The 26,588-nt window shown below is 39.8% G+C and overlaps 2 protein-coding genes across 2 annotated transcripts; both read left to right on the top strand.

Moving 5' to 3' along the window:
- Positions 1–12,408: 12,408 nt before the first annotated feature.
- Positions 12,409–12,855, top strand: LOC138885836 (uncharacterized). Its single transcript, XM_070166821.1, has one exon. The coding sequence runs from the start codon at positions 12,409–12,411 to the stop codon at positions 12,853–12,855; it is 447 nt and encodes a 148-aa protein (XP_070022922.1).
- Positions 12,856–18,921: 6,066 nt separating this feature from the next.
- LOC104221648 (uncharacterized) lies at positions 18,922–19,500 on the top strand. Its single transcript, XM_009772751.1, has one exon. The coding sequence runs from the start codon at positions 18,922–18,924 to the stop codon at positions 19,498–19,500; it is 579 nt and encodes a 192-aa protein (XP_009771053.1).
- Positions 19,501–26,588: the final 7,088 nt, after the last annotated feature.

The raw sequence follows: 26,588 nt of genomic DNA, 5'->3' as shown, positions 1-26,588 counted from the left end.
GAATCTTGAGATATTACAGACCCAAGATTTGTAAACTTGTATACGGTGAAAATCAGGGCTACCCAGATTTGTTCTTTGATGAAAAAAGTGATACGTGTATACGGTGGAAATCGGGGCTACTAGATTTTGATCTTCGATGGAAAAAGTGACACCACATCGGAAAATCAGAATGTCGAGCTCGGGGTCGAAGTTCCTTTCTAAGATCATGGTCGATAATACTTACTGAGGTCTGAAGAAGGCATGCTTCGAGGTGATGCCGGTATGAGCCAATAACGGAAAGAGCGAGATACCCACAACGAGCCAGAGATCACGACGTAAATTTCGGAATGGATTAGTCTTTAGCGGTTAAACAATTGTCAAATATGATTTCCTACTATAATTGAAAGTGTACCTTATTTAGGACGCCCCTATTGTATAAAAGGGGGATCCTATCCATTTGTAACACATTGCTTATTGCTCATTGATAAGAAATTATACGCTTGCTGTACTCTTGCTATTTTACTCACTATTCATCAGAGCTATTTTTTCATTTATTTATCCCATTATCATGCTTTGAGATTGTCACAGCTCGAGGTCGAGATTTAGCTTATACACTGGTTTGATCTATTTGATTCTTTAATTTATCTATTTAATTCCTTGTTTATCAATTGGCATTGAATTAAATCACATATCCTTAAAACCACAATACAAGTTTAATTGTTAATTGAATTTTAGGGTAAACAGTTTGGCGTCCACTATGGGGATAAGGATAATAGTGATTGTTTCAGTGCTGATTCAGATAACATACGTCATTTTCACACTTGTTCTTGTCAAGTATTTTTGCTCTCAGGTTAAAGCATGTCAAACTCACAAAACGCATTGTATATAGTGATGATTGTCTCGGATTTCACGAGGAAATTGACAATGTAATTGCCGTAGGAGCCGGGGTGCCACCGGCTAATCTCGGGGGAGTACCGGTCGCCAATCCAGTCGACATCAGTTCGCACATTGCTCTAATTATGAACCTAGGCGCGGACCCCGAAGGGAGTACATGTAGGGAAGGTCGATCTGGTAGCCAAGGTACACATGGTAGAGAAGATGCAGGAGTTAGCATCCAGGTAATATTCGAGATGCTACATGCTCAGTAGGCCGCTATTGCTCAATTGCTAAATCAACATAGGACTCCAAGTGTGGTCGAGCCAGAAATCACTTGTCGTGCCGATCCAGTGCCAGAAAGGTCGAATGGTAACGAATCAAGGGCTGATCCTGTAATTATGAAAATGCTCGAGGAGCTCACTAAAAGAATTGAGATGGGGGAGAAGAAAATTGAAGATAATGATAAAAAAGTAGATACATACAACTCCCGAGTTGATCAGATACTGAGGGCACCCCCGATCCTAAAGGGATTGGATTAAAAAAAGTTCGTGCAAAAACTTTTTCCTCAGAGTGCGGCTCCGAAGCCCATTTATAAGAAGTTTTGTATGTCGGATATACCTAAATACAACGGGACCACCGATCCTAATGAACACATCACTTTGTACACATGCATAATTAAAGGAAATGACTTAGATAATAATGAGATCGAGTCCATTTTGCTGAAAAAGTTTAGGGAAACTTTGTCAAAGGGAGCAATAATTTGGTATCACAATCTGCCAACAAATTCCATTGACTCATTTGCCATGTTAGCAGATTCTTTCGTAAAGGCACACACCGGGGCCATAAAGGTCGCAACAAGAAATTTGAACGTTTTAAGATAAGACAAAGGGAAAACAAAATGCTGAGGGAGTTTGTATCCCGATTTCAAATGGAACACATGGAGTTGCCACCAGTCACAAATGATTGGGCCGTTCAAGCTTTCACCCAAGGGTTGAACGTGTGGAGTTCGATAGCATCATGATAGTTGAAACAAAATTTGGTCGAGTATCTAGCTATAACTTGGGCAGATGTGCACAATCAATATCAATCGAAGATCAAGGTCGAGGACGACCTATTAGAATCCTATTTTGGTTCAGTACATCCAAACAGGTTGGCAGTTAAAACCCTGAGAGATGTCGACAGGGAGCCAAGGTCAAACAGAGAACGATATTAACCATATACCATGGATCAAAGGAACAATAGTTCAGGACGCAATCCTTCCCGCAATGATCGAATAAGCGATCGAAGGTAGAATTCGCAGGGACTTTTCAATAAAAGTGGTTTTGATAAGCATGTAGATCCCGTGGAGGTACCTTGTTTATCAGAGTATAACTTCAACATCGACGCATCGGTAATTGTATCGACAATTAGCAGGATCAAAGATACTAGGTGGCCAAGGCCCATACAGACAGCTCCTTCCCAAAGAAACACAAATTTGATGTCCAAGTATCATGGCACTCATGGTCACAAAATCGAGTATTGCAGGCAACTAAGGGAAGAGCTAGCCAGTCCATTCAACAAGGGCTGCATTCGAGAGTTCCTCAGTGATCGAGCTAAGAATCATTTTAGGGAAAGGGATGCCAACAGGAAAAATGAATAGGAGGAACCCAACATGTCATTCATATGATCATCGGTGGGATCGATGTTCCACAGAGACCCATATTCAAAGGCACTAAGGTGTCAATCACTAGGGAAAAACGAACCCGAGATTATGTGCCTGAAGGCTCCTTATCATTCAATGACGAAGAAGCAGAAGGCATTTCTTAGCCACACAATGATGCTCTCGTAATTTCTATCTTATTAAATAAAGTTCAAGTTAAGCGTGTTCTAGTAGATATAGGTAGCTCAACAAATATCATCCGATCGAGGGTCATGGAGAAACTCGGCCTACAAGATCAAATAGTGCCCGTAGCTCGGGTCTTAAACGACTTCAACATGGCTAGTGAAACAACTAAAGGGGAGATTATATTACTAGTGAATGTAGCTAGAACCATTCAAGATACAAAATTTTACGTAATCGAGGGCGACATGAGGAATAATGCCCTACTCAGAAGGCCTTGGATCCACAACATGAGGGCAGTCCCCCCGACTCTCCACCATATGATGAAATTTTTGATGACGGACGGTGTAAAAATAGTGTACGGGGAGAAGCATGCAGCAAAGGAAATGTTTGTGGTCGATGAGGTAACACCAATATCAATTTTAGAAAGGTGGAACATCACAGGTAAACAGGAAGCCAAATAGCAATCACAGCCACCAGCCTTGACCGAATCGGGAAAGTAGGACGTAGAAGAAGAAGAGGAGGAGGATTTTCTGACCCCTCGAACCTTTATTGTTCCCGAGGACTCTGATGCCATCAAATCAATAGTCAAATAGCTGGAACAGGTTATACTGATCGAGTATTTGCCCGAGTGAACGGTATACCTAGGAACGGGGTTAACCCCCAAACTCAGGAAAAAGCTTATTCAATTTCTTATTTATAATATGGATTGTTTTGCTTAGTCCCACTAAGACATGACAGGGATCCCACTGGAGATAAAAATGCATCGACTAAGCCTTGACCCCAGGTTCAAATCGGTGAAACAAAAGAGAAGGCCCCAGTCCGAGGTAAAGCACACATTCATAAAGGACGAGGTAACTAAACTTCTCAAAAATATGGTCCATTGGGGAAGTAAAATATCCCGAATGGCAAGCCAATATAGTCGTAGTCCCTAAAAAAGGGAACAAACTTAGAATGTATGTACACTATAAGGATTTAAAAAAGGCATTCCCCAAAGATTCTTTTTCACTGCCTAACATCGATCGCATGATCGACGCCACGGTTGGCCACGAGATCTTTTCTTTCTCGATGCCTATTCCGGGTATAACCAAATTCAAATGAACCCAGAAAACTAGGAAAAGACTTCATTTATTACCAAGTATGGAGCATATTGCTATAACGTAATGCCCTTCGGGCTAAAAAATGGTGGAGCTACTTACCAATGCCTAGCAAATAAAATTTTCAAAGAACAAATAGGTAAGTCAATGGAAGTTTATATCGATGACATGTTAGTTAAGTCCCTCCATGCAGAGGACCATTTGACTCATTTGCAGGAAACGTTTGAGATTTTGAGGAGATATAACATAAAGCTCAACCCCAAAGAAATATGCTTTTGGGGTCAGTTCGGGCAAATTCCTAGGCATTATGGTGTCGAACTGAGGAATCGAGATCAATCCCGACAAAATCAAGGCCATCGAAGACATCACCGTCATGGACAATGTAAAGGTCGTGCAGAGGTTAACTGGACGGATAGCTGCTTTGGGCCAATTCATCTCGAGGTCGTCGGATCGAAGCTAATTGTTTTTCTCTTTGCTCAAAAAGAAGAACGATTTTACCTGGACCCCGGAGTGCCAACAAGCATTGGAGGAATTAAAGCGATACCTATCGAGCCTACCACTGCTTCACACTCCAAAGGTAGATGAGAAATTCCAATTGTACTTGGCAGTATCAAAAATAGTGGTAAGTGGTATCCTAGTTCGGGAAGAGCAAGGTACGCAATTTTCCGTTTATTATGTAAGTCAAGCCTTAGGAGAAGTAGAAACTAGGTATTCACACTTAGAGAAATTGGCACTTGCACTGATAAACGCTTCTAGAAAGTTAAAACCATACTTTCTATGTCACCCCATATGCGTATTAACCACTTACCCACTTTTTAATATTTTGCACAAGCCCAAACTATCGGGCTGATTGGCCAAATGGGCCGTCAAACTTAGTGGGTATGATATCGAGTACCAACCTTGAACGGCTATCAAGTCCCAAATTTTGGCAGACTTCGTGACCAATTTCATGCTAACCCTCGTACCTAAAGTTGAAAAAGAACTTTTATTAAAATCAGGCAAATCATCAGGAGTGTGGACCCTTTTCACAGACGGTGCTTCGAATGTGAAGGGATCTGGGTCAGGCATCGTTCTAAAGCAACCCACGGGTAGCACTATTAGGCAGTCTATCAAAACTTCTAGGTTAACTAACAATGAGGCTGAGTGCAAGGCCATGATTGTAGGTCTCGAACTAGCTAAAAGCTTGGGAACAGAAGTCATTCAAGCCAAGTGTGACTCTTTACTGGCGATGAACCAAGTAAACAAAACTTTCAAATTTCGAGAGGATAGAATGCAAAGGTATTTTGACAAGGTGCAAGTAACTTTGCACCGTTTCAAAGGATGGACTTTACAGAATGTACCTCGAGAACAAAATAGTGAGGCCGATGCACTTGCAAATCTAGGGTCATCGGTCGAGGAAGATGAGATCAGCTCAGGGACTGTCGTTCAACTCTCGAGATCCGTGATTGAAGAAGGTCATGCTGAGATAAACATTACAAGCTTGACCTGGGATTGGAGGAATAAATATATTGAATACTTGAAGAACGGAAAGCTCCCATCCAACCCTAAAGAGTCAAGGGCTCTACGAACCAAAGCCGCCCGATTCACATTAGATGAAGATGGAACATTATACAGGAGCACATTTGATGGACCATTGGCAGTATGCTTGGGACCAGGGGACAACGATTATGTTTTACGAGAGATCCATGAAGGCACTTGTGGGAACCACTTCGGCGCCGAATCATTGATTCGCAAAATCACTAGAGAAGGATACTACTGGGATAGCATGGAAAAAGACACCAAGGAGTTTTTTCAAAAATGTGATAAGTGTCAAAGGTTTGCACCGATGATCCATCAGCCCGTAGAGCAACTTCATTCGGTCATATCCCCATGGCCATTCATGAAATGGGGGATGGACATCGTCGGCCCTCTGCCAATGGCCCCAGGTAAAGCTAAGTTCATTCTGTTTGTCACTGACTATTTGACTAAATGAGTTGAAGCACAGGCGTTTGAGAAAGTAAGAGAGAAAGAAGTTATAGACTTCATCTGGGATCACATCGTATGTCGATTTGGAATACCCGCCAAAATAGTGTGTGACAATGGAAAACAGTTTATCGGCAGCAAGGTAACAGAATTCCTTGAGGAGCACAAAATAAAAAGGATATTATCAACATCGTAGCATCCTAGCGAGAACGGACAAGCCGAATTGACGAACAAGACTATAATTCAAAATTTAAAGAAAATATTGAACAACGCTAAGGGGAAGTGGAGTGAAATGTTACCCAAAGTCCTTTGGGAATATCAAACAAAATTGACGTCTAGTACGGGGGAAACCCCGTTCTCCTTAGTATACGACTCTAAGGCCTTGATTCCAGTTGAAGTCGGGGAACCTAGCGCCAGATTTTGAATGCGACGGAATAATCAAATCACGAGGCTATGAATACTAGCCTCGAGTTATTGGATTAAAAATGAGAATCTACGTTCGTTCGGATGGCTACACAAAAGCAAAGTATCCAGAGATATTATAATAGAAGAACCGACCTTTGCCACTTCAGAATCGGGGACTTAGTTCTAAGGAAAGTCACCCTCAACACTCGAGACCCAAACGAAGGAAAACTAGCCACAAATAAAGAAGGACCATATCGGGTCCTCGGTATCATCGGAACATGGTCTTACAAACATGGCACAATGGAGAGAGAGCAATTCCCCAAAAATTGGAATTTGTCACTCCTCAAACGGTACAATTGCTAAGGTATGACTTTCCCCCTTTTTCATATGTAATGATACTAACTTATTTTAGGTGTTTGATTGAGGACGTCGAGAAACTTTTCAACACCAGGACCTTAGGTTTTAAAGCACATGTTGCACTCTTTTTCCCTTAGATTGATTTTTATCCCAAATGGATTTTTCCGGTGATGTTTTTAATGAGACAACAACCATGTGCTACCTGAGAAAGATTCACCAGTATCCAAGGCTTATTTTTAATCAACCTCGAATACTGGGGCACATCACCCTCGAAGGTTATATTTTTGAGGAAAATACTTCATGTCAAAGGGTCTCGATAGGGAAACTTTGTAATGGGCCAAACGGTCGAATAAACCATGTCCATATAGATTAGTCAAGCCCCGATGGCAAAGCATGTACATATCTATAAATTCTTTAAAGAAGCATTCTTTCTATATCAAATATTTTGTGTCTCAAAGAAAATTTTCTACTACACAAGCTTCGTACTTATGATTTTATGAGAAATGGATCAAGGGCCAAGCGCAAATATACCTCGAACACTCGAGGACTGCCATTAATCGACATGTTCTAGTTATCTAAATTTGAATTCATAAGACCTCAAAGAGGCATCCCCCGATCTATGGGCCAAGTCCATCATTCTTGGGGATTAACACTTCGAACAAGTTCGAAATATTATTGGGGAATAAGCCCAAGAGGCATACCCAAAGGCTACGGCCAAATTAACATGGCTCAAGGACGTTCGAACCCTGCAGTCAAAAATAGGCCTTCAAATTCTTTGAAAACCGGTTAAAAAAGGCTGCCCTTAACAAATAATGAAAAGAGGCTTCGATAAAATCAGCCCTCAAAAAACCTTAAGGGGTATCGAATTATCTTATTACAAACGTGCTAAGGCACAAAAAAGTAGAAGTGTTTCAATCGACATCAAACCTTCAAAAAAACCCAACGGGTAAAAGATATGTGCTAAGGCATAAAGAAATTTTCACTAAGTATTTTAACCCGAAAAAGGGAAACATTAACCATATTTTAGAGGCCATATCAGCTCGATCTAAAAAGCCTAAGGGCCAATATACTTTAGAGTTTGATATCTTGTTCTCACTCCATCAGAACCCAAGGGTTCGACTATATCGAGCCCAAATAAAGAATAACTTGACTATAGCTCGGGGACTCACCATTATCCAACACAAACCCTAAGAGGCCTATGCCTCGAGTTCGCACCTTGTTCGAATTTGACCATGGTGACTTCGAGGAAATCACCCAAAACCAAAGTATCGAACTCACTATTCAAAGCATAAGGCTGTATTGAAAACTTCACAAGGCAAAAAACATATTTGTAATAATTGAAAAGGCATTCAAGAGAAAAGGCATTTTCTTTTATATATTGATAAAGTAGGATATATACAAGAGACAAACAGAGGTCTTACAAAAAAAATGGGGGGGGGGGATCCTAAATATGTTAGGGGTTGGTTTCTTCCTCGGGGGCATCCTCTCCTTCGGGTCCCTCATCATTGTCGGACCCGCCTTGGCTGACTTCATCATCGTTGTCATCGGAGGAGATAAGAAACCTGGCATCAGCTTCAAGCGCTTTAGCTTGAGCTATCTCTTCGGAGAGGTCAAAACCTCGAGCGTGGATTTCCTTGAGGGTTTCCCTCTGGGATTCGCACTTTACCAAGTTATTTCATCATCTCTCTTGAGCAGAAGCCTCCATTTGAGTCATTTGAATAGCCTTGGCATCGACTAAGTAGACGACTATGGATTTGTCAGCCGGAATGTTCATCTCCCTGGCTTCTGCCTTGGCCTCAGCAAGCTTGGCTTCGAGCTCCTCGATCCTTTTGGCCTGGGCTGAACCTTTCTCTTTAGCACCCCAAACTTGGACCTCGACCGATGCCAGTTTGGCCAAAGTAACCTCTTTCTCCGTAGCAAGGCGGTCCATATTCTCCATCCACCGATCACAGTCGACTTTGACTTAGTTGACCTCCCTTCGCAGCAGCTTGATCCTTTCCAGCTTTTGCTGCAACTGAGACATTGAAGTGTTAGACTCCATAGTTGGATCGAGACCGTGCTCTTTCAAAAAGTTAGTTACCTGTTCGTCTAGCTCGGCCTCGTCCTTTCGAGCTTAGGCCAATTCAGCTTGGAGGTCTCTAAGCTCCTCTTCTCTTTGCACATAGAGGCATTTGAGGGTGTCTCTCTCCTTGATGAGCTTTTTAAGATCGACCTCACACCGGCTCAGCTCAGCTTGGAACTTGTTGAAGGCTTCCTGATGGATCACCACAGCCTATGAAGAAAGGAAAGAAATCAGCGAACAGGAGATAAAAGAAAACGTAATAACGGGGAATGAAGTTTATGTCTGGTTTAGGATACAATGGGCCTCGTCAAAAACCATCGTCGCATCTAGGTCGGAAACATCATCGACCCTGCAAGATAACCACGAAATATGTCTTCCCCATCGTGGGCCATTCCCAAGTCGGGGGTCTCCAAAGATCGAGCCTCCCAAAACTGCCCTTCAGAGAATTGGGTGTCGGGTGGTGAATCATCAATATTAATTTCCCCAAGAGAGTCACTTGGCGCTCTCTCCCGTCCAAAGAGCCCTACTACCGAACCCTTCGGGCACACTTGCCATTTGTTAGTCACGATAGGAAGTATCATTTACCTTTGACTCCTGGGGGACTTTGCTCAGAATGCCTTTTGAGATCTCCTCGTCCTGAGGATGGGTCTCCTCGACCAACACCGGCCCAACTGTTTTAGGAGCTTTGATGCTCCCCCTCTTTTGAGGCACCGGCTCACAACCGGCGTCCTCCCCTTTGTCCTCTTCATCTCGTAGTTTTTGGGCTGCACCAATAGAAAGAGCAGTAGAGTCGCCCCCTCGGCTTTTGAGCTCTACTCTTCTTAGGCTCCAGGGTATCAGAAGGCGAGGCCCTTCTCCTCTTCTTGTCCTTGGCCAGTTTAGGAACCACCTCTTCCCCAGGCGGGGCCAGCCTCAATTCAGCAACATCCCCAAGGCTTGCACAAAAGTAAATCATATATGTGAGAAAGGAAATGTTTTAGAAGGGGACATCGTAGGTATACAGGGTAAACTTACCATGATTTTAGCCTCCCATCTGCTCCTTGCCAAGTTACGCTAGCAGCGCTCGGTATAAGAAGAAGTTGCAGCCAGCTTTCGAACCCAGTCTTCAAGGTCGGGGACCGCGTAAGGCATCCAAACAACCTCTGCATAACAGATAAGAGTGTTACACGAAGTAAAAAATAAAGTACGAAGATTAATGGCTACTTACAATCGGGGTTCCACTTCTCGGGGAACAGTAGTTTCTCCTCGGGGATGACATCGCAGGTCCTTACCCGCACGAACCGGCTCATCCAATCTTAGTCCTTGTCCTCATCGATGCTCGTTAAGAAGGACTTCGATGATCAACAATGAAGCTTGATTAAACCTCGTTAAAGCTTTGGTCGATACAGCCGTATATAGTGGCTGAGAGTGAATTCCAACCTATCGGCTTTACCGGAGAAGAAGCGGAGCATAATCACTATACGCCAGAACGAGGGATGCACCTGACCGGGGGTAACTTGGTACATCTTGAAAAAATTGATGACTACGGAGTCAAGAGGACTCAATGTGAAGGGGTAAGTTTAAACACTTAGAAACACCTCCACGTGAGTGGTGATACTTTCTTCGGAGGTGGGGATCTGTACCACGACCTCAGGCCCCCAATTGGAGTCTTCCCTCACGGCATCGAGCTATTTAACAGTGTCGAGCAAATATACCTTGATACGTGTTCACATCAGCCAGGGACCGACGGAGGGTTCTCTACTTTGAAGTCATTTTTTAGGACACAAGGGCCAAGAACAATCTCGGAAAGGAGATGCTCCACCGGTGTTTTGTCACCAGCCGGCCGGGAAGAAGAAGAAAAGGCTTTCTCCTTTTGAGGGACTGTTTTGGAGGTTTTCGTCACTGATTCAGATAAGATAAAGCAGAAGAGGTAGAGTTTGGTAGTTTTTGGTCTTAAAAGATCAAATCAACGAGCGGTGGAAGAGAAAAGATAGAGAGAGGAAGAAACTTAGAGAAATTGGTGAAGATGAAAGTAAAGTTTTGATTCAAAAGGGAAACATGTATTTATAGGTTCACGGCAACGGTTCGGTGGCGCTAGTGGATGACCATAACCAACAAGCATTTAATGTTTTGGGGACCCAAAAAGCACGTTTCGGCCATATCGAGCGCTTACGTCACAGGGATGACATCATTATCGGGGTCTCTAGAACATCGAAACTCAAGTTGTTTCTTATCATTTTATTCTAAGAAACAAGGGGACTATCTATATACAGTGAAAATCAGGGCTATCCAATTTCGGTCTTCAATGGAAAATGTGATACGTATATACGGTAGAAATCGGGGCTACCCGATTTCGGTCTTCGATGGAAAAAGTGATACCATATCGGAAAACCAGAACGTCGAGCTCGGGGTCGAAGTTCCTTTCTAAGGTCATGGTCGATAATACTTACCGAGGTCAGAAGAAGGCATGCTTTGAGGTGATGCCGGTATGAGTCAATAACTAAAAGAGTGAGATACCCGCAACGAGCTGGAGATCACGGCGTAAATTTCAAAATGGATTGATCTTCAGCAGTTAAACAATTGTCAAATATGATTTCCTACTATAATTGGAAGTGTACCTTGTTTAGGAATCTCCTATTATAAAAAGAGGGGATCCCCTCTATTTGTAACATATTGATCATTGCTCATTGATAAAAATTATATGCTTGTTGTCCTCTTGCTATTTTACTCACTGTTCATCGGAGTTTTTTTTATCATTTATTCTTCGCAATATCATGCTTTGAGATTGTCACAGCTCGAGGTCGAGATTTAGTTTACACACTAGTTTGATCTATTTTATTCTTTAATTTATCTATTTAATTCCTTGTTTATCAATTTGCATTGAATTAAATCGCATATCCTTAAAAGCACAATACAATTTTAATTGTTACTCAAATTTTAGGGTAAACAAAACTGACTCTTTCCAAGAAGAAGATGAAGTTTCCGTTGATTTTCCTTGACTTGTGGCCTTGATAAACTTTTCTTCCACTAAACAGATCTTTCTGCTATTTGAGTAATCAAAGTTGGATCCCTTGATTTTGGGATTCAACGGTCTGCCTTTGATAGAGGAATCTCGAGTGCAGAGCTTCACAATCTCATTTTCCTTTAATTTGGGACGTTCCTATAATGTCCTCCGTCAATTTGCTATAAAATCATTGATTGATTCTTCTTTCTGATTACCGCTACTTCTTTCCTCTTTGTTTCTAATTATTGATACCTTTTTTTTCCTTTGTTTCTGGAGTTTCCATTATTCTCCTTCCTTACTTGCTTCTGTTGACAAATCTTTTCCTTAATTCTTTTACTTCTTACGTACTTGAATGATATCGCTTCTTGAGTCCTTTGTTTATCCCTACCAATAGTAGTATGTTATTTTTTATCATTAAAACTTACAAATTATTTAGTTAAAATTAAAATTTCGTTCTTTACAAAAATAAAAAAACCTAGAGAGATACTAATGCCGAATGAAAATAAGAAATGAAAAAAAAGAGCTCTAAAGATTTGTGTTAAATTTAACGTTAACGAAAGGGGTCTAGAACGAATGAATGATATTAGGAGACCTGAAGAGAACACATATCAAATATATTAGTTTAAAAATGTTAGCTAATAGGCTTGAGAGGTTGTGATACCTTTTGCCCTTATGGTCAGCACCCCACTCATCAATGATTGTCTTATTTAATTAACTTCACCATTTTGTATTTTTAAATCAAAACATTTTATATATAGCATGACGCACTGTATTTGAAGTTTTGATATATATATATATGTTTTACAGAATAATAAGTGCTCATATAAGCCAAGTACCAATATTCCGATTCCTGAATGAAGTAAATAAGATGAAGGTGTTAGAGTATGGGCCTTACGCTTTCAATAATCGACCTATGATCCTAAAACAATGGAAGGCGGATTTTAATATTAGCAGAAAAACCAATCGAATTGTTCCTACTTGGGTAATACTACCTGGGCTGCCGATTCAATATTGGGCAACTGAGAATTTGGGTAGAATTGCGAGCTACCTAGGAAAACCAGTATGCACTAATAAATTGACAGCACAAGGGGATAGAATCTTATATGCTAGAGTACCGGTGGACATAGACATCTCTCAGCCTTTCCTTGAGCATATACTGATTGAGGATAAAAAAGGAGGATTCAAAGAGCAGAAGCTAGAATATGAATGGAAGCCCCCCTCCTATTGTCAGGATTGTCTACAAATTGGACATATCGCTGAAAATTTTAAAAAGGAACAAGAGAATGAATTTAAAAATGAGAAGGGTGAAGAATAGAACCAGAGAAAAAGAAGACAAAGGCAGAAAAAATAGCAAACATCCTAATGGAAAGTGAAAGATAATAAGACTCAACCACCAGAACAGGAACAACAGAAGGAAGAAGTCCTTAAGTAGGTTGAGAACAATATGAACAATGATGATCAGGGCAGAATAGTAAAAGGGAAGATGAAAATGGTGGCTCAAGGAGATGAATTGAAGGAAGGTGCCATGACTGATGAAGAAGTAGAGAAGTTCCTAAGAAAAAATAGATTCAGCTCGTTGAGAATTCAATCAAAAGAGATTACCAAAAGTGTGTAAAGGGACACTAGAACCTTTGATAAGTTTCCCCCATAATAGTTTGTTCATGGAACATCATAGGGCTAAATAAGACCTTTAAAAAGAAGGAACTCAAGGCCTTCTTGCGTAAGAATAAAGTTAATAAGGTGCCTTGAGATAAAAGAGAAAGATAAAAAAGTAGCTAAAATGAAAAGGAAATTTGAAGGAGAATGGACAATTTATGCGAATTATACTGTAGCTCCTAAAGGGAGAATTTGGGTAGTGTGGAAAGATCATCTAGTTGAAGTTCAGGTGGTTATGGCAAGTTACCAGATGATCCATTATATAGTAAAAGATAGAGGTTTGGATTTCTCTTGAGAATTGACCTTTCTCTATGGCTACAATACAATTGCAGAGAGGAAAGAAATATGGAACCAACTGAGAAGTCTTCATAATAACATTAAGGATCTATGGTTGGTGATGGAGGATTTCAACACAATTCTATCAGTCAATGATAGAATGAATGGAAATCTTGTAAACCAAACAGAAGTTCAGGACTTTCAAAATTGTATAACTAATTTGGGATTGGAATAGCTGAACAGGAAGGTTTTGTAATGGTCATGGTGAAATAAACGAGATGAAACCGATAGAATCTACAGTAACATTAATTGGGTGTTTGGGAATCCTCAATGGTTCATGCTTTACAGTGAGATTGAAGCTTTCTATGATTGCCCTGGAATATCAGACCACTTACCAATTATTATTAGCACTGACAGAACCAAGCAGAGGCTGCCCAAGCCATTTAGATTATTCAATGCTATCCTACAACAGGGAGAATTCAAAGAAGTGGTACAACAGTTATGGGGACAGAATATAGAGGGGTATGCCATATACTCGGTATGGAAAAAGTTGAAGATGATAGAGCAGAGTGAAAGACACATTAATAGGAAATATCATCCTTGGATAGGAAGCTGAATCTTATGAGAGTTGAACTGGAAGATATACAGAAGAATATGAGCACTGACTTATCCAATGGTCAGTTGATCACCAAGGAAAGAGATTTGCTATAACAGATAGAAAAATGGGAAGGTATTCATGAGCAGATCTTAAGACAAAATTCTAGGGCCATTTGGATCCAAACTGGGGATTCAAACTCAAAATTTTTTCATGCTCAAGTAAAAGCAAGGCAAGCTAGAAACAGAATAGGGTCTATATGCAATGAACAAGGTATTAGGTTGACTGAACCAAAGCTGGTGGAAAAGGAGTTTGTTCAATTTTTATAGAAGTTATTGGGAACCTGTGCAGATGAGTTACCTTGTCTTGATATCAATATTGTTAATCTTGGTCCTTGCTTAACTAAAGAACAACAACTGGGGATGCTAAAACAGATTACAAGGGAAGAAATAGCTCAGGTAGTTAAAGAACTACCAAATGATAAAGCCCTGGGCATTGATGGCTACTCAGCTGAATTTTTCAAATACTATTGGGAGCATATTGGTACAGAGATTACAGAGGCAGTCCTGAAATTCTTTTCAAGTGGGAAATTATTAAGGAGTATAAACTGCACAACTGTTACTTTGGTGCCAAAAGTAGCAAGTCCTACTTATGTGAAAGAGTACATATGTGACGACCCGACTCGTCGTCTCATAGGTTACCGCTCTGTTTTCCCCATTTCCTATTTCTTTATGCTTCATTATCAGTGTTGGATGTGAATAAGTTGATTTGGATTGGTTTTAGTAGGAAATGAGACACTTAGTCTCTTTAAGGAAGATTTGTTTTGGAAAAGTCAACCGGACGTTGACTTATGTGTTAGAGGGCTCGAATTTGAATTTCGATATTTCGGTTAGCTTCGGGGGATGATTTGTGACTTAAGAGTGTGATCGGAAGTAATTTTGGAGGTCTGATGTAGAATTAGGCTTGAATTGGCGAAGTTAGTATTTTGGCGAATTCCGATTGATAGGTGAGATTTTGATCCAAGAGTCGGAATGGAATTCCGAGAGTTGTTGTAGCTTTGCTATGTCATTTCTAATGCGTGTGCAAAATTTCAGGTTATTCGGACATCATTTGGTCGGGTTTTTTTATCAAAAGTGTATTTCAGAAGTTTTTTGAAAATTAGGCTTGAATTCGATGAGTTTTGGGTAATTTGATGTTGCTTGAGGTGTTTTGATGATTGGAAGAGGTTTTAATAATGTTATAAATTATGTTGACATATTTGGTCGGGGTCCCATGAGGCTCAGATAAGTTTTGGAAGAGTTTTTGGAATATTTTTGTCGTTTGAGCTTAAGCATGTAATGATCCAAAGGTCCATTTTTAGTTCTAGAGATCGAAATTTTATTTCGAGATTTCTAGACTTTAAATAATGAATTATAGGAGTGATCTAGAAAGTTTGGTCTAATTTCATCAAGTTGCGATTGGGTTTTTGACACGAAACATGAGTTAATTGTTTAACGAGCGAAATGGGTATTGAACTGAGCAAATGAGCTCCGAATTGAGTTTCGACTGAAGGTCTATGTTCGTATTATTATTTGTGACTCATAGGAACAAGAATCATTGAATTCCGAGTTCGTATGATGGAGTTAGAGCCTTTTTAGTGAAACGAAAAGTTGCTACAATTTTCTGGGTAGTTTCTGCATTTTTCGCACGTGTGAACAGTAACCGCACCTGCGTGAACAATATCCGTGTACAGTACCATGTAAAGTAAACATGAACAGTATCCGTGTACAGTATTCGTGTACAGTACATATGAACAGTACCCCGTATACAGTACCGTGAACAGTACCCATGAACAGTAAAATGCATGAACAGTAACCGCGAAAATTTCTGAACAGTGTATGATTCGGGCAGTCCGAGAGTTTTCTCATTTTTGGAGCTTTGGAGCTCGGATTGAAGCGATTTTTGAAGCGATTTTCACCATATGGATTGGGGTAAGTGTTCTATATCCAAAAGTGATTATATTTAATGATTTTCATGGTTATTTTCATCAAGAATTAGTGAATCAAATAGAAGAAATTGGAGAAAATTTGTAAACTTGTCAAAAACGAAAATTCTAGATTTGGAGGCCGAATTGTTATTGGAATTTAGTAATTTTGGTATGGTTGTACTCGTGGTTGAATGGGTTGTTGGATTTTGTGAGTTTCGTCAAATTCCGAAGCGTGGGCCCGGGGCCCGGGTTTGAGCAATTTCGGGATTTTGATGTTAAATTGGATATTTTCGAGTGGGCTTTGCTCCCTTAGCATATTTTACTGATTGTGGCTAGATTAGGAGCATCCGGAGGTCGATTCGTGCGGGCGAGGCATCGCGGGCTAGATTTTGGACCGGATCGAGGTGAATAATTGATGTAAATGATGTCCTGAGGGTTTGAAACCCCGAAATTTCACATTGTAACGCTATATTGAGGTGACTTGCACGCTGGATAACGGGCGTGGGGTAGAGTACCATTGGGGATTGTGACTTGGTCTGTCCCGAGAGATGTTTTTACCGTGTTTTCTACTTGAACTAAATTGAGAATCATTCTTACTTGGATTTGATTGTTACATTTGGGCTTCTTGCCAATTATTTGAATCCTTCAGGGATTGATATCACTGTTTTCGCATATTTTGCATATTATTTTTTCTTAGTCCAAGGTTTTAAATACTGTTTTGCAAACTCAGCCATCTTTCTAAGATTTAAAAAATTAAATGATGTTTCTAAATGATATTTCGGGCTGAGAACTACTGTTTTATGAATGCCCAAAGGGCTTATGATGATTTCTGGACTGAGCATGGATCGCGCTGCGCGCCGCAGCAGTATTACATTAATATTGAGGCCGAGAGCCTGGTTGATTACATTGATATTGAGGCCGAGAGCCTGGGTTATTATACTGATATTGATATGAGGCCGAGGGCCTAGATTTGATGCCACGAGATGGCTTGATATTGCGCTTGGTCTGTAGGAGCCCCTCCGGAATCTGTACACACCCCAGTGAGCGCCGTTGACGATAAATAAATGGATGGCTCAGGCTGCACGCCGCAGTGGGTACTAGAGTGTACCATCATATGCATTGTATTGCACTCATGCATTTGTTTTTTTCTGTTATACATGTCTCAGTATTTGGTACTCTGACTTAATTGACTTGTTGCTTCACTATTTGTTGTTCTAAACTGTCAGTTATAGTTTACTTTGTATTTTTCTATGATTTCTTATTCTCAGCCTTTATTTATGTTTATTACTCACTGGGTCGGAGTACTCACATTACTCCATGCACCTTGTGTGCAGATCCAGGTACACTACAGACTGAGTGAGGATTTGTTTAGCTGAGCAGCAGTATCCGGGAGTATCAAGGTAGCTACATGGCGTTCGCAGCCTTGATCTCTCCCATCTATCTCTATCTTTTATTCCGTATTTTTCCTAGACAGACTTGTAATAGGTGGATATTCTGTTTTAGAGGCTCAGATTCGTGACATCGGATTCTGTTGGGCTATGGTGTGGTATTTTAATTGAACTTCCGCAGATTTTATTATTAATTATACACTTGATGAAATGACTTAGTAAATTCTCTGTGATATTTATCTATAATCTGAATAAGAATTTGGGATAATATTGTTGAATGGTCGGGCTTGCCTAGCAGTGTGTTGGGCGCCATCATAACCGGGGTTGGGGTCGTGACAACATACAAATTGCATGTTACACTACCTTGTACAAGGTGATAGCTAAAATCCTAACAGAGAAGCTCAAAATAGTAGTGGATTATATGGTTGGTCCTGCACAGTCTGCATTTATTAAAGGGAGAAACATATTGGATAATGTAATATTGGCACATGAATTAGTCAAAGGTTATACACAAAAAGGTGTATCCCCTAGATGCTTAATCAAGATAGATATAAGGAAGGCAAATGACTTAGTAGAATGACCATTCCTAAGAATGATTCTGTTAGAATATGGTATGCCAGTGAAGATAGTAGAATTGATAATGGAATGTGTTATGACTGTGAGTTATTCATTACTTATTAATGGGAGTTTGACAACTAAATTCCAGGCAAGAAAGGGATTGAGACAGGGGGATCCTATGTCCCCTTACTTGTTTGTATTGCTTATGGAATACCTCAATAGTAGCTTGAAGACTCTTGATCAAATTCCAGATTTTAATTACCATCCAAGGTGTGCCAAACTCAAAATAACACATATTTGTTTTGCAGATGACTTGATTATGTGTTACAGAGCTGATAGAGTATCAATACAGTTAATACTAAAGGCATTTCATCACTTCTCTGGAGTAATTGGGCTACATGTTAATATGGAAAAAAGTTCTTTCTATATCGTAGGAGTAACTGAGGAGTTCAAGAACTTGATTCTCTTTGAAATGCACTTTACATTATGAGAATTCCCATTATTTGGGAGTTCCACTATCAACAAAAAAGTTATCAATAGTTCAATGTATGCCACTGGTAGAAAGAATTGTAGCAAGAATCAAGTGCTGGACCACCAAGTTTCTATCATATAGTGGAATGTTGTAGTTGATCAAAAGTGTCCTATTCAAAATGCAAACATATTGGGCACAGGTATTTCTACTACCAAAGAAGATAATTCACATGGTTACTACTGCTTGTAGGACATTCCTTTGGACAGGTAGCAATGAGATATCAAAAAGATCCTTAGTGTCATGGGAGAAACTCTGTATGCCAGATTCAACTGGAGGTTTAGGAATCCTGGACTTCTACTCATGGAACAAGGATGTCTTATGCAAATACTATGGGCCATCAGCAAAAAAGGACACACTTTGGGATAAAATGGATTCATAACTTTTATATTAAGAGGAGAAATTTCAGCACAATGCCAACACCAAAGCAAGCATGCTGGATTATCAGGAAAGTGTTTGATACAAAAGAATGGTTTGAGGCTATAAGTGCAATAGGAGATATCAATGAATTTTGCAAGCAAGGGAAGTTTAGCATCAAGACAATGTATATAGCAGCAAGGCCTCAATTTCAGAAAGTTACATGGAAGAATCTTGTGTTGGAAGATGTTACTATACCAAGGCATCGATTTATTCTGTGGATAGCTCTCAACCAAAGTTTAGCAACAGTGGATAGATTGGCAAAATGGAAGATTGATGTTCCAAAGGAATGTGTGTTATGCACTAGCCAGAAAGAAGAGATGCTGGATCACCTTTTCTTTGAATGTGCTTATGCTAGTTCAATATGGGCTGCACTAGTAGGCTGGTTGAAAGAAAAATACAACGTTGGAAGTTGGGAAGAAGAATTAAAATGGTTGATCAAGAGGACAAACAGCAGTAGACCACTAGCTCAAGTTCTCACATTTCTATTTGCAACAACAGATTATTACACATGGATGGAGAGGAATAAAAGAAGATTTCAGAACCAGTGTATTACATATGCAGAAAAAATTTGAGAAATAGCTTTGCAGCTGCATAACAAAGGCCAGAACAAGAGCAAATGGAAGTCAATATTAGAACAATTAAATAGATATCCTAGTGAAAGCAACGTATAAATCAGGAAGAGATTAGGAAAGTATATAACTGTAGTTATGAGAATAGAAAGACTGTAAAAGGATCTAGCTCTAGAGTCCTGTGGGCTAGCGGATGTAAATATTTCTATTGGTTAAATACAAAAAACAAATATTATCCGTCGTTATCAAATATTTTGTCTAGGTTTACAACATATTTGGGAGTAGTTTTAAGTTGGAGTTTTAAGATAAAAATAACTACCTTTCTAACTAAAAAATCTTTTGAATTTTAAATTTTGAATTAATTGGTTACTATATTTGAATTAATAAGTATAAATATCTTCTAATTAGCTATAAAAAATGGAAAAAAATTACCTATTCAAATTGGAGAGTATTTTAAAGTTGGAGTTTTAAAAATATATTAAAATAAAAAAGATAAATGAAAAAATAAAATTTGCCATAATAAAAAAGAAAATATATAAATAAAAGAAATACCCATTCAAATTAGGGAGTAGTTTCAATTTGAAATTTTAAAATTATTTTAAAATAAATAAATAAAATAAATTTCAATTCTGTCACGACTTGGATTTTTCACCCTCGGGAGTCATGATGACGCCTACTAGTGAAAGCTAGGCAAACCAACATTTTTGCATTATTTACCTTTATCCCATTTTAATACTTTAACCATTAGGAATCAACATTATGTAAACAACATTATTTAATAAGCAGAAGAACAGAATATAACCATGTAAATATTACCAATACAAATCCTTAAGCAAAAACTATCCAAAACTTGTGTTACAATTTCACAAACTGTCTAGGAATATTACAAATAGAGGTCTGAAAGATTTATTACAACATTGTCTCTAAAATACATAAAAGAAACAGAACGAAAGCATAGAAGGAGACGCCAAGGCCTGCGGACACCTGTAGGACTATCTCGGATCTCCGCTTGGACTAAAGGCAACAAACCAAACCTATGGTCCGTATGCTCCAGTACCGGGATTTGCACACAGTGTAGAGTGTAGTATCAACACAACCGACCCCATGTGCTGGTAAGTTCCTAGCCTAACCTCGGCGAAGTAGTGACAAGGCTAGGACCAAACTACCAAATAAGCATGTGCAGTTAAATCATATACAACGGAAAATAAAGGCAGAAATGTACAGTTAAGGATAGGAAGGGGGGGGGGGAACATGCTGCGGGGAACATCAAGTAATAACAGAAGAACAACAGATAAATATAAGGAACACCAAAGTTTAATTATCAACAAGAAACGGAAATAAAGGACAAGTGCACGACATCACCCTTTGTGCTTTTACTCTCGTCCTCACCATAAAATAAATATAATTGGCACGACATCACCCTTCGTGCTTTTACCTCACATAATCATGGCATGGAATGATCTTTCATGCATTATCACTCATATAAAGGCACGGAATTGTGCATTGTGCGGCATGACATCACCCTTCGTGCATTAATACTTTCTCACAAATATCATACATGACATCACCCTTCGTGCTTTAGCACTCTCTCACAAAAATCGTGAACGACATCACCCTTCGTGCTTTAACACTCTTCCTTATCCAAACAACAATGACAAAGCAATAAGGGCAAGGGAATCAATAAAATCACAATAAAATCCCGGCATGGAAACAATAGTACAACAATCATATCCCGGCAAGGGAAACAATATCAAAACAATAACATCATGGCAAGGGAGATAACATTAAAGCAACAACATCCCGGCAAGGGAGACAATACCATAATCCTCTTTTTTTTTTACATTTACTTCACAACTCAATTCACAATTTGAGCCAATACTCTATAATGTTCAATTGCCAATTATGCTTCCACAAATTATTTTACAACTTGAGCCAACACTCTTTAATGTTCAAATACCAATATTACTTCCACAAGCCTTGCTCAATCAATAGAAATCATCACATAAGGCATGAACAATACAAACAGAGTCACATTGATCATAGTATAAGACTCATGGGCATGCTTGACACCAACGTACGGATAATCATCACCATGCCTATACGTCGTACTCAACAACTAACACATAGCAAATAGGACACAACTCCTAATCCCTCAAGCTAAGGTTAGACTAAACACTTACCTCGATGTGACGACCCGGCCGATTGTCTTAAGAATTAATGCCACGATTTCCTATTAACTGCTTTTCCCATATTTATTTCTGCAATTTTGATTTGCCGGGATGTTCAATTTTGAGTTTTGGAGAGTTTTGCGACACTTAGTCCCTAAATGAGAGCTTAAGTGTTGGAAAGTTGACCGTAGTTGGAACAGTATGAAGACGTCCTCGGAATGGAAATCTGATGGTTCCGTTAGCTCTATTGGGTGATTTGGGGCTTAGGGGCGTATTCGGATTGTGTTTTGGAGGCTCGTAGCTAATTTAGGCTTGAAATGCCGAAAGTTGAATTTTTGAAGTTTCCGGTTCGATAGTGAGATTTTGATCTGAGGGTCGGAATGGAATTCCGGAAGTTGGAGTAGCTCCGTAGTGTTTAATGTGATGTGCGTGCAAAATTTAGGTCATTCAGACGAGGTTTTATAGACATTTTGATCGAAAGGATTTTTTTAGAGTTTTTGGAATTCTTAGGCTTGAATCCAATGAAAAATAGGTGTTTTGATGTTATTTTGACCGTTTCGAAGGTTGGAACAAGTTTGAATGATGTTTTAGGATTGGTAGGCATGTTTGGTTGAGGTCCTGGGGCCCTCGGGTGTGTTTCGGATGCTCAACGGGTCATTTTAGAACTAGAGAAATTACAGAAAAATCTGCAACAGCACAGTTCTGGTTTCCTTCTTCACGTTCGTGAGTGGGGTCTCGCGTTCGCGAAGAGGATATGGGGCTGGTGAGGAATTTACTCTTCGCATTCGTGAAAGAGCTTACACGTTCGCGAGGCTGTAAGACTTGGTGCCTACGCGTTCGCGAAGTCAGTCTCGCGTTTGCATAGGGGAAGAGAACTGAACATCGCGTTCTCGGCTCAGGCATCGCGTTCGCGAAGAGGGAGAATGACCAGTGGAACTTTAGTGCATCACGTTCGTGATAGTATCCTCGTGTTCGCGAAGAAGGAAATACATGGGCAGAATATAAAATTTCAAAATTGAGGGTTTAGCCATTTTTATCAAAACTTAAAGCTTTGAAGCTCGGATTTGAGCGAGATTTTGAGGGATTTTCAGTGATATCGATTGGATAATGATTCTTAACCCCTTTTTGCTTGTAACTCATTTATTTAAACATGAATTCATCCTTTAATTTCGTAATTTGTATGAAAATTGGGAAAAAGTTCTTAGACCAAGGAATTGAGTTTTGATTGGGGATTTGACATTAGATTGATATTATTTTGATATGGTTAGACTCATGTGAGTGTGAGGATTCTGAAAATATAATTTTTACCCGATTCGGAGACGTGGGCTTGAGGGGCGTTTTGGTCATTTTACCTAATTTTGCGTATTAGCTTAGAATGTCTTTGTAGAGTTAGTTACTTGAAGTGTTATTTACGTTATGAAATTGAATTGAATAGATTTGGGCCATTTGGAGTCGAGTACTCGTGGCAAGAGCGTGGTTTCGGATTGATTATTGAGCCGGTTCGAGGTAAGTGGCTTGTCTAATCTTGCATGGGGGACTTTCCCCTTAGGATTGGTATTGTGATAATTGAAATGCCTTGTACGTGAGGTGACGAGTGCGTACTTGTGCTAATTGTTGAAAATATGATTTTCATTAAGTAACTTTAATTGTGTTTTCCCTTTCTATTTATTCTACTTGCACTTTTAAACCTGTTGTTAGTTAGAGAAACATGTCTAATTGACTTAATTGCTTTATTTGCTTTAACTGCCTTATTTGTATTACGTCAAGCATGTTAGGTTAGAATTGTCTGGGTTACCTTGTTATGAAGTTGAGTTTATTTGAGTATTCCTTGTGCCATTGTTGTGTGTTTTACTTTGGGACTACAGGACGACATCCTGGGAGTTCCCCTGTATGCATTTACTCTTTGAGGTGAAGTGCGGGATATAGAGAGATCCCCAGCACGTACATTGAGGATACGAAGGGATCCTCGGGATACCAAGAGATCCCTATCATACATTGAGGGTACCAAGAGATCCTCGGGATACCCAGTCATCCCTATCATACATTGAGGATACCAAGAGATCCTCGGGATACCGAGAGATCCCCAGCATACATTGAGGATACCAAGAGATCCTCGGGATACCAAGAGATCCCTATCATACATTGAGGATACCAAGAGATCCTCGGGATACCCATAGATCCCTATCATACATTGAGGATACCGAGAGATTCTCGGGATACCAAGAGATCCCTAGCATATATTGAGGATACCGAGAGATCCTCGGGATACCAAGAGATCCCTGACATATATGGATGGTACTAAGAAATCCTCGGGATATTGAGAGATCCCCATTTATTTCCTTGTGATTGTTTTGCCTCTGTTTCAGTTATTGAATTCCTTGTTTTACTGTATTAAATTCTTATCGTTAGTTTTCAACTGTACTGCTTATCTTATACTGTCATGTCTTATATTCTTTATTTTATCTCAGTAGGGCCCTGAACTTCCTCGTCACTACCCGACCGAGGTTAGGCTTGACACTTACTGAGTACCGTTGTGGTGTACTCATGCCCTTTCTGCGCATGTTTTGTCACATGCAGATCCGGGTACTTTCCCTCTGTCTTATCATCCTTGAGGCGAGGTGCTTCTGTAGAGACTTTGAGGTATATATGCCGCATCTGCAGACCAAGGAGTCCCTTTCTATCTTTCTGTAATAGTTTAGCCCTTCAGTATTCCCCTTTTGGTTAGCATTTCTGGAGTTAGAGCTTCATATGTACCTCTTAGCTTGTGATTCACGGGTTCCGAATTTTGGGAAAATGTATTGGTTTTAAGAGTTAATATTGTTTATGTCGAGCGACACTTTTAAACGCTGTTTTATTACCCTATTTCTATTTTAAATTGTTTTTTTCAGCAAATTTGGTTTATCTTTCGTATTTTAGGCATACATAGTCGTAGAGACTAGGTGCCGCCACGATGATTCACGGAGGGCGAACCGGGGTCGTGACACTCGATGCCTCAAACAATTCAAGCCTCAACTACCACTTTACCTCTTGTTTCTACCACCAACTCGCTTGTATCTAGCCACAATTTACTTAACGATATCAATAAATGCTAACTGAATCAATTTAAATGCATGAAAATAGGTTTTATAAAGATTTTCCCAAAAAGTCAAAATTGACCCCGGGCCCACATGGTCAAAACCCGAGGTTCGAACAAAAATCCGATTACCTATTCACCCACAAACGCAAATATATAATTTGTTTTGAAATCGGACCTCAAATCGATGTGCAAATCTCCAAAATTTGAAAAACCTAGGTTCTACCCAAAACACCCAATTTCCCCCATGAAAACCCTTGATTTGAGTTGAAATCATGTGAAAAGATGTTAAAGATTGAAGAAAACGAGTTAGAAATGACTTACAATCGATTAGGAGGAGAATTTTTCTTTGAAAATCGCCCAAGAGGGTTTATGTTTTGAAAGAGTTTGAAAGATGAAATATTTTCGGTAAATTATGAATTTGCAGGTCGCAGATGTCGCAATTGCGACTAGGGTTCGCAATTAGAAGACTATCATCTTCGCATTTGCGATTACCCCATATTTTTGAGGGGTTCGCATTTGCGAGGCATACGTCGCATTTGCGACTTGGGTCTTCCGCATTTGCGATCAGGCCTGCCTAGGCCTTCTTTCGCATTTGCAATGCTTTATTCGCATTTGCGATGATTTATTCGCATTTGCGAGCCAGACAGACCTGCAACATACCAGAAATTCCTAAGTGCAAATTTCACTCTGTGGCCTATCCAAACTCACCTGAGCCCTCGGGGCTCCAAACCAAACATGCACACCAACCTAAAAACATCATACAGACTTGCTCGTGCAGTCAAATCACCAAAATAACATCAACAACTATGAATTTAGCGTCAAAATCAAATAATATCTCAAGAACTTTCAAAGTTTCAAATTTCACAACTAAGGTTCCGAATCACGTCATATGACCTCCGTTTCTTACCAAATTTTACAGGCTCGACTTAAATCATGTATAAGACCTGTACCGGACTCCGAAACCAAAATACGGGCCGATACCATCAAATTCCAAACATTTTTCATTTCCAAAAACTCATATATATTCCAGGAAATAATTTTCTTTCAAAATTCATTTATTGGGCTTGGGACCTCGGAATTCGATTCCGGACATACGCCCAAGTCCCATATTTTCCTACGGACCCTCTAGGACCGTCAAATCATGGGACCGGGTCTGTTTAATCAAAATGTTGATCGAAGTCAACTTAAATTCATTTTAGAAGCAAAATTCAACACTTTTCATAGATTTTCACATAATGGTTTTCCGGATACACGCCCGGACTGCACACATAAATCAAGGTGAGACACTAGGGAGGTTTTAAGGCCTCAGAACAGAGAATTTATTTCTAAATAAGTGATGGCCTTTTAGGTCATTACACTCTCCACCTCTAAAACAAACGTTCATCCTCGAACAGACATAAGAATGAAGTACCTGAGTCGGAGAAAAGATGGGGATAATGGCTCCGTATATCAGACTCAAACTCCTATGTCGATAACTCAACAGGCTGATCTCTCCACTGAACACGAACAGATGGGAAACTCTTCGATCTCAATTGATGAACCTGCTGGTCTAGAATAGCTACTGTCTACTCCTCATAGGACAAGTCCTTCCCCAACTGGAAAATGTTGAAATCTAACACGTGAGATGGATTGCCGTGATACTTTCGAAGCATGGACACATGAAACACTGGATGCACGACTGATAAGCTCGGCGGCAACGCAAGTCTGTAAGCCACATATGCCACTCGATTAAGAATCTCAAATGGGATAATGAATCTAGGGCTAAGCTTGCCCCTCTTCCCAAATCTCATCATGCCCTTTATAGGTGATACCCTAAGCAACACCCGCTCGCCGACCATGAATGCCAC

The sequence above is a fragment of the Nicotiana sylvestris genome, chromosome 2 (assembly GCF_000393655.2).
Source record: "Nicotiana sylvestris chromosome 2, ASM39365v2, whole genome shotgun sequence".
In the NCBI taxonomy this organism is placed as follows: Eukaryota; Viridiplantae; Streptophyta; class Magnoliopsida; order Solanales; family Solanaceae; genus Nicotiana; species Nicotiana sylvestris.
Note: the sequence above shows the minus strand (reverse complement) of the source record. Positions and strands in the feature narration are given on the sequence as shown.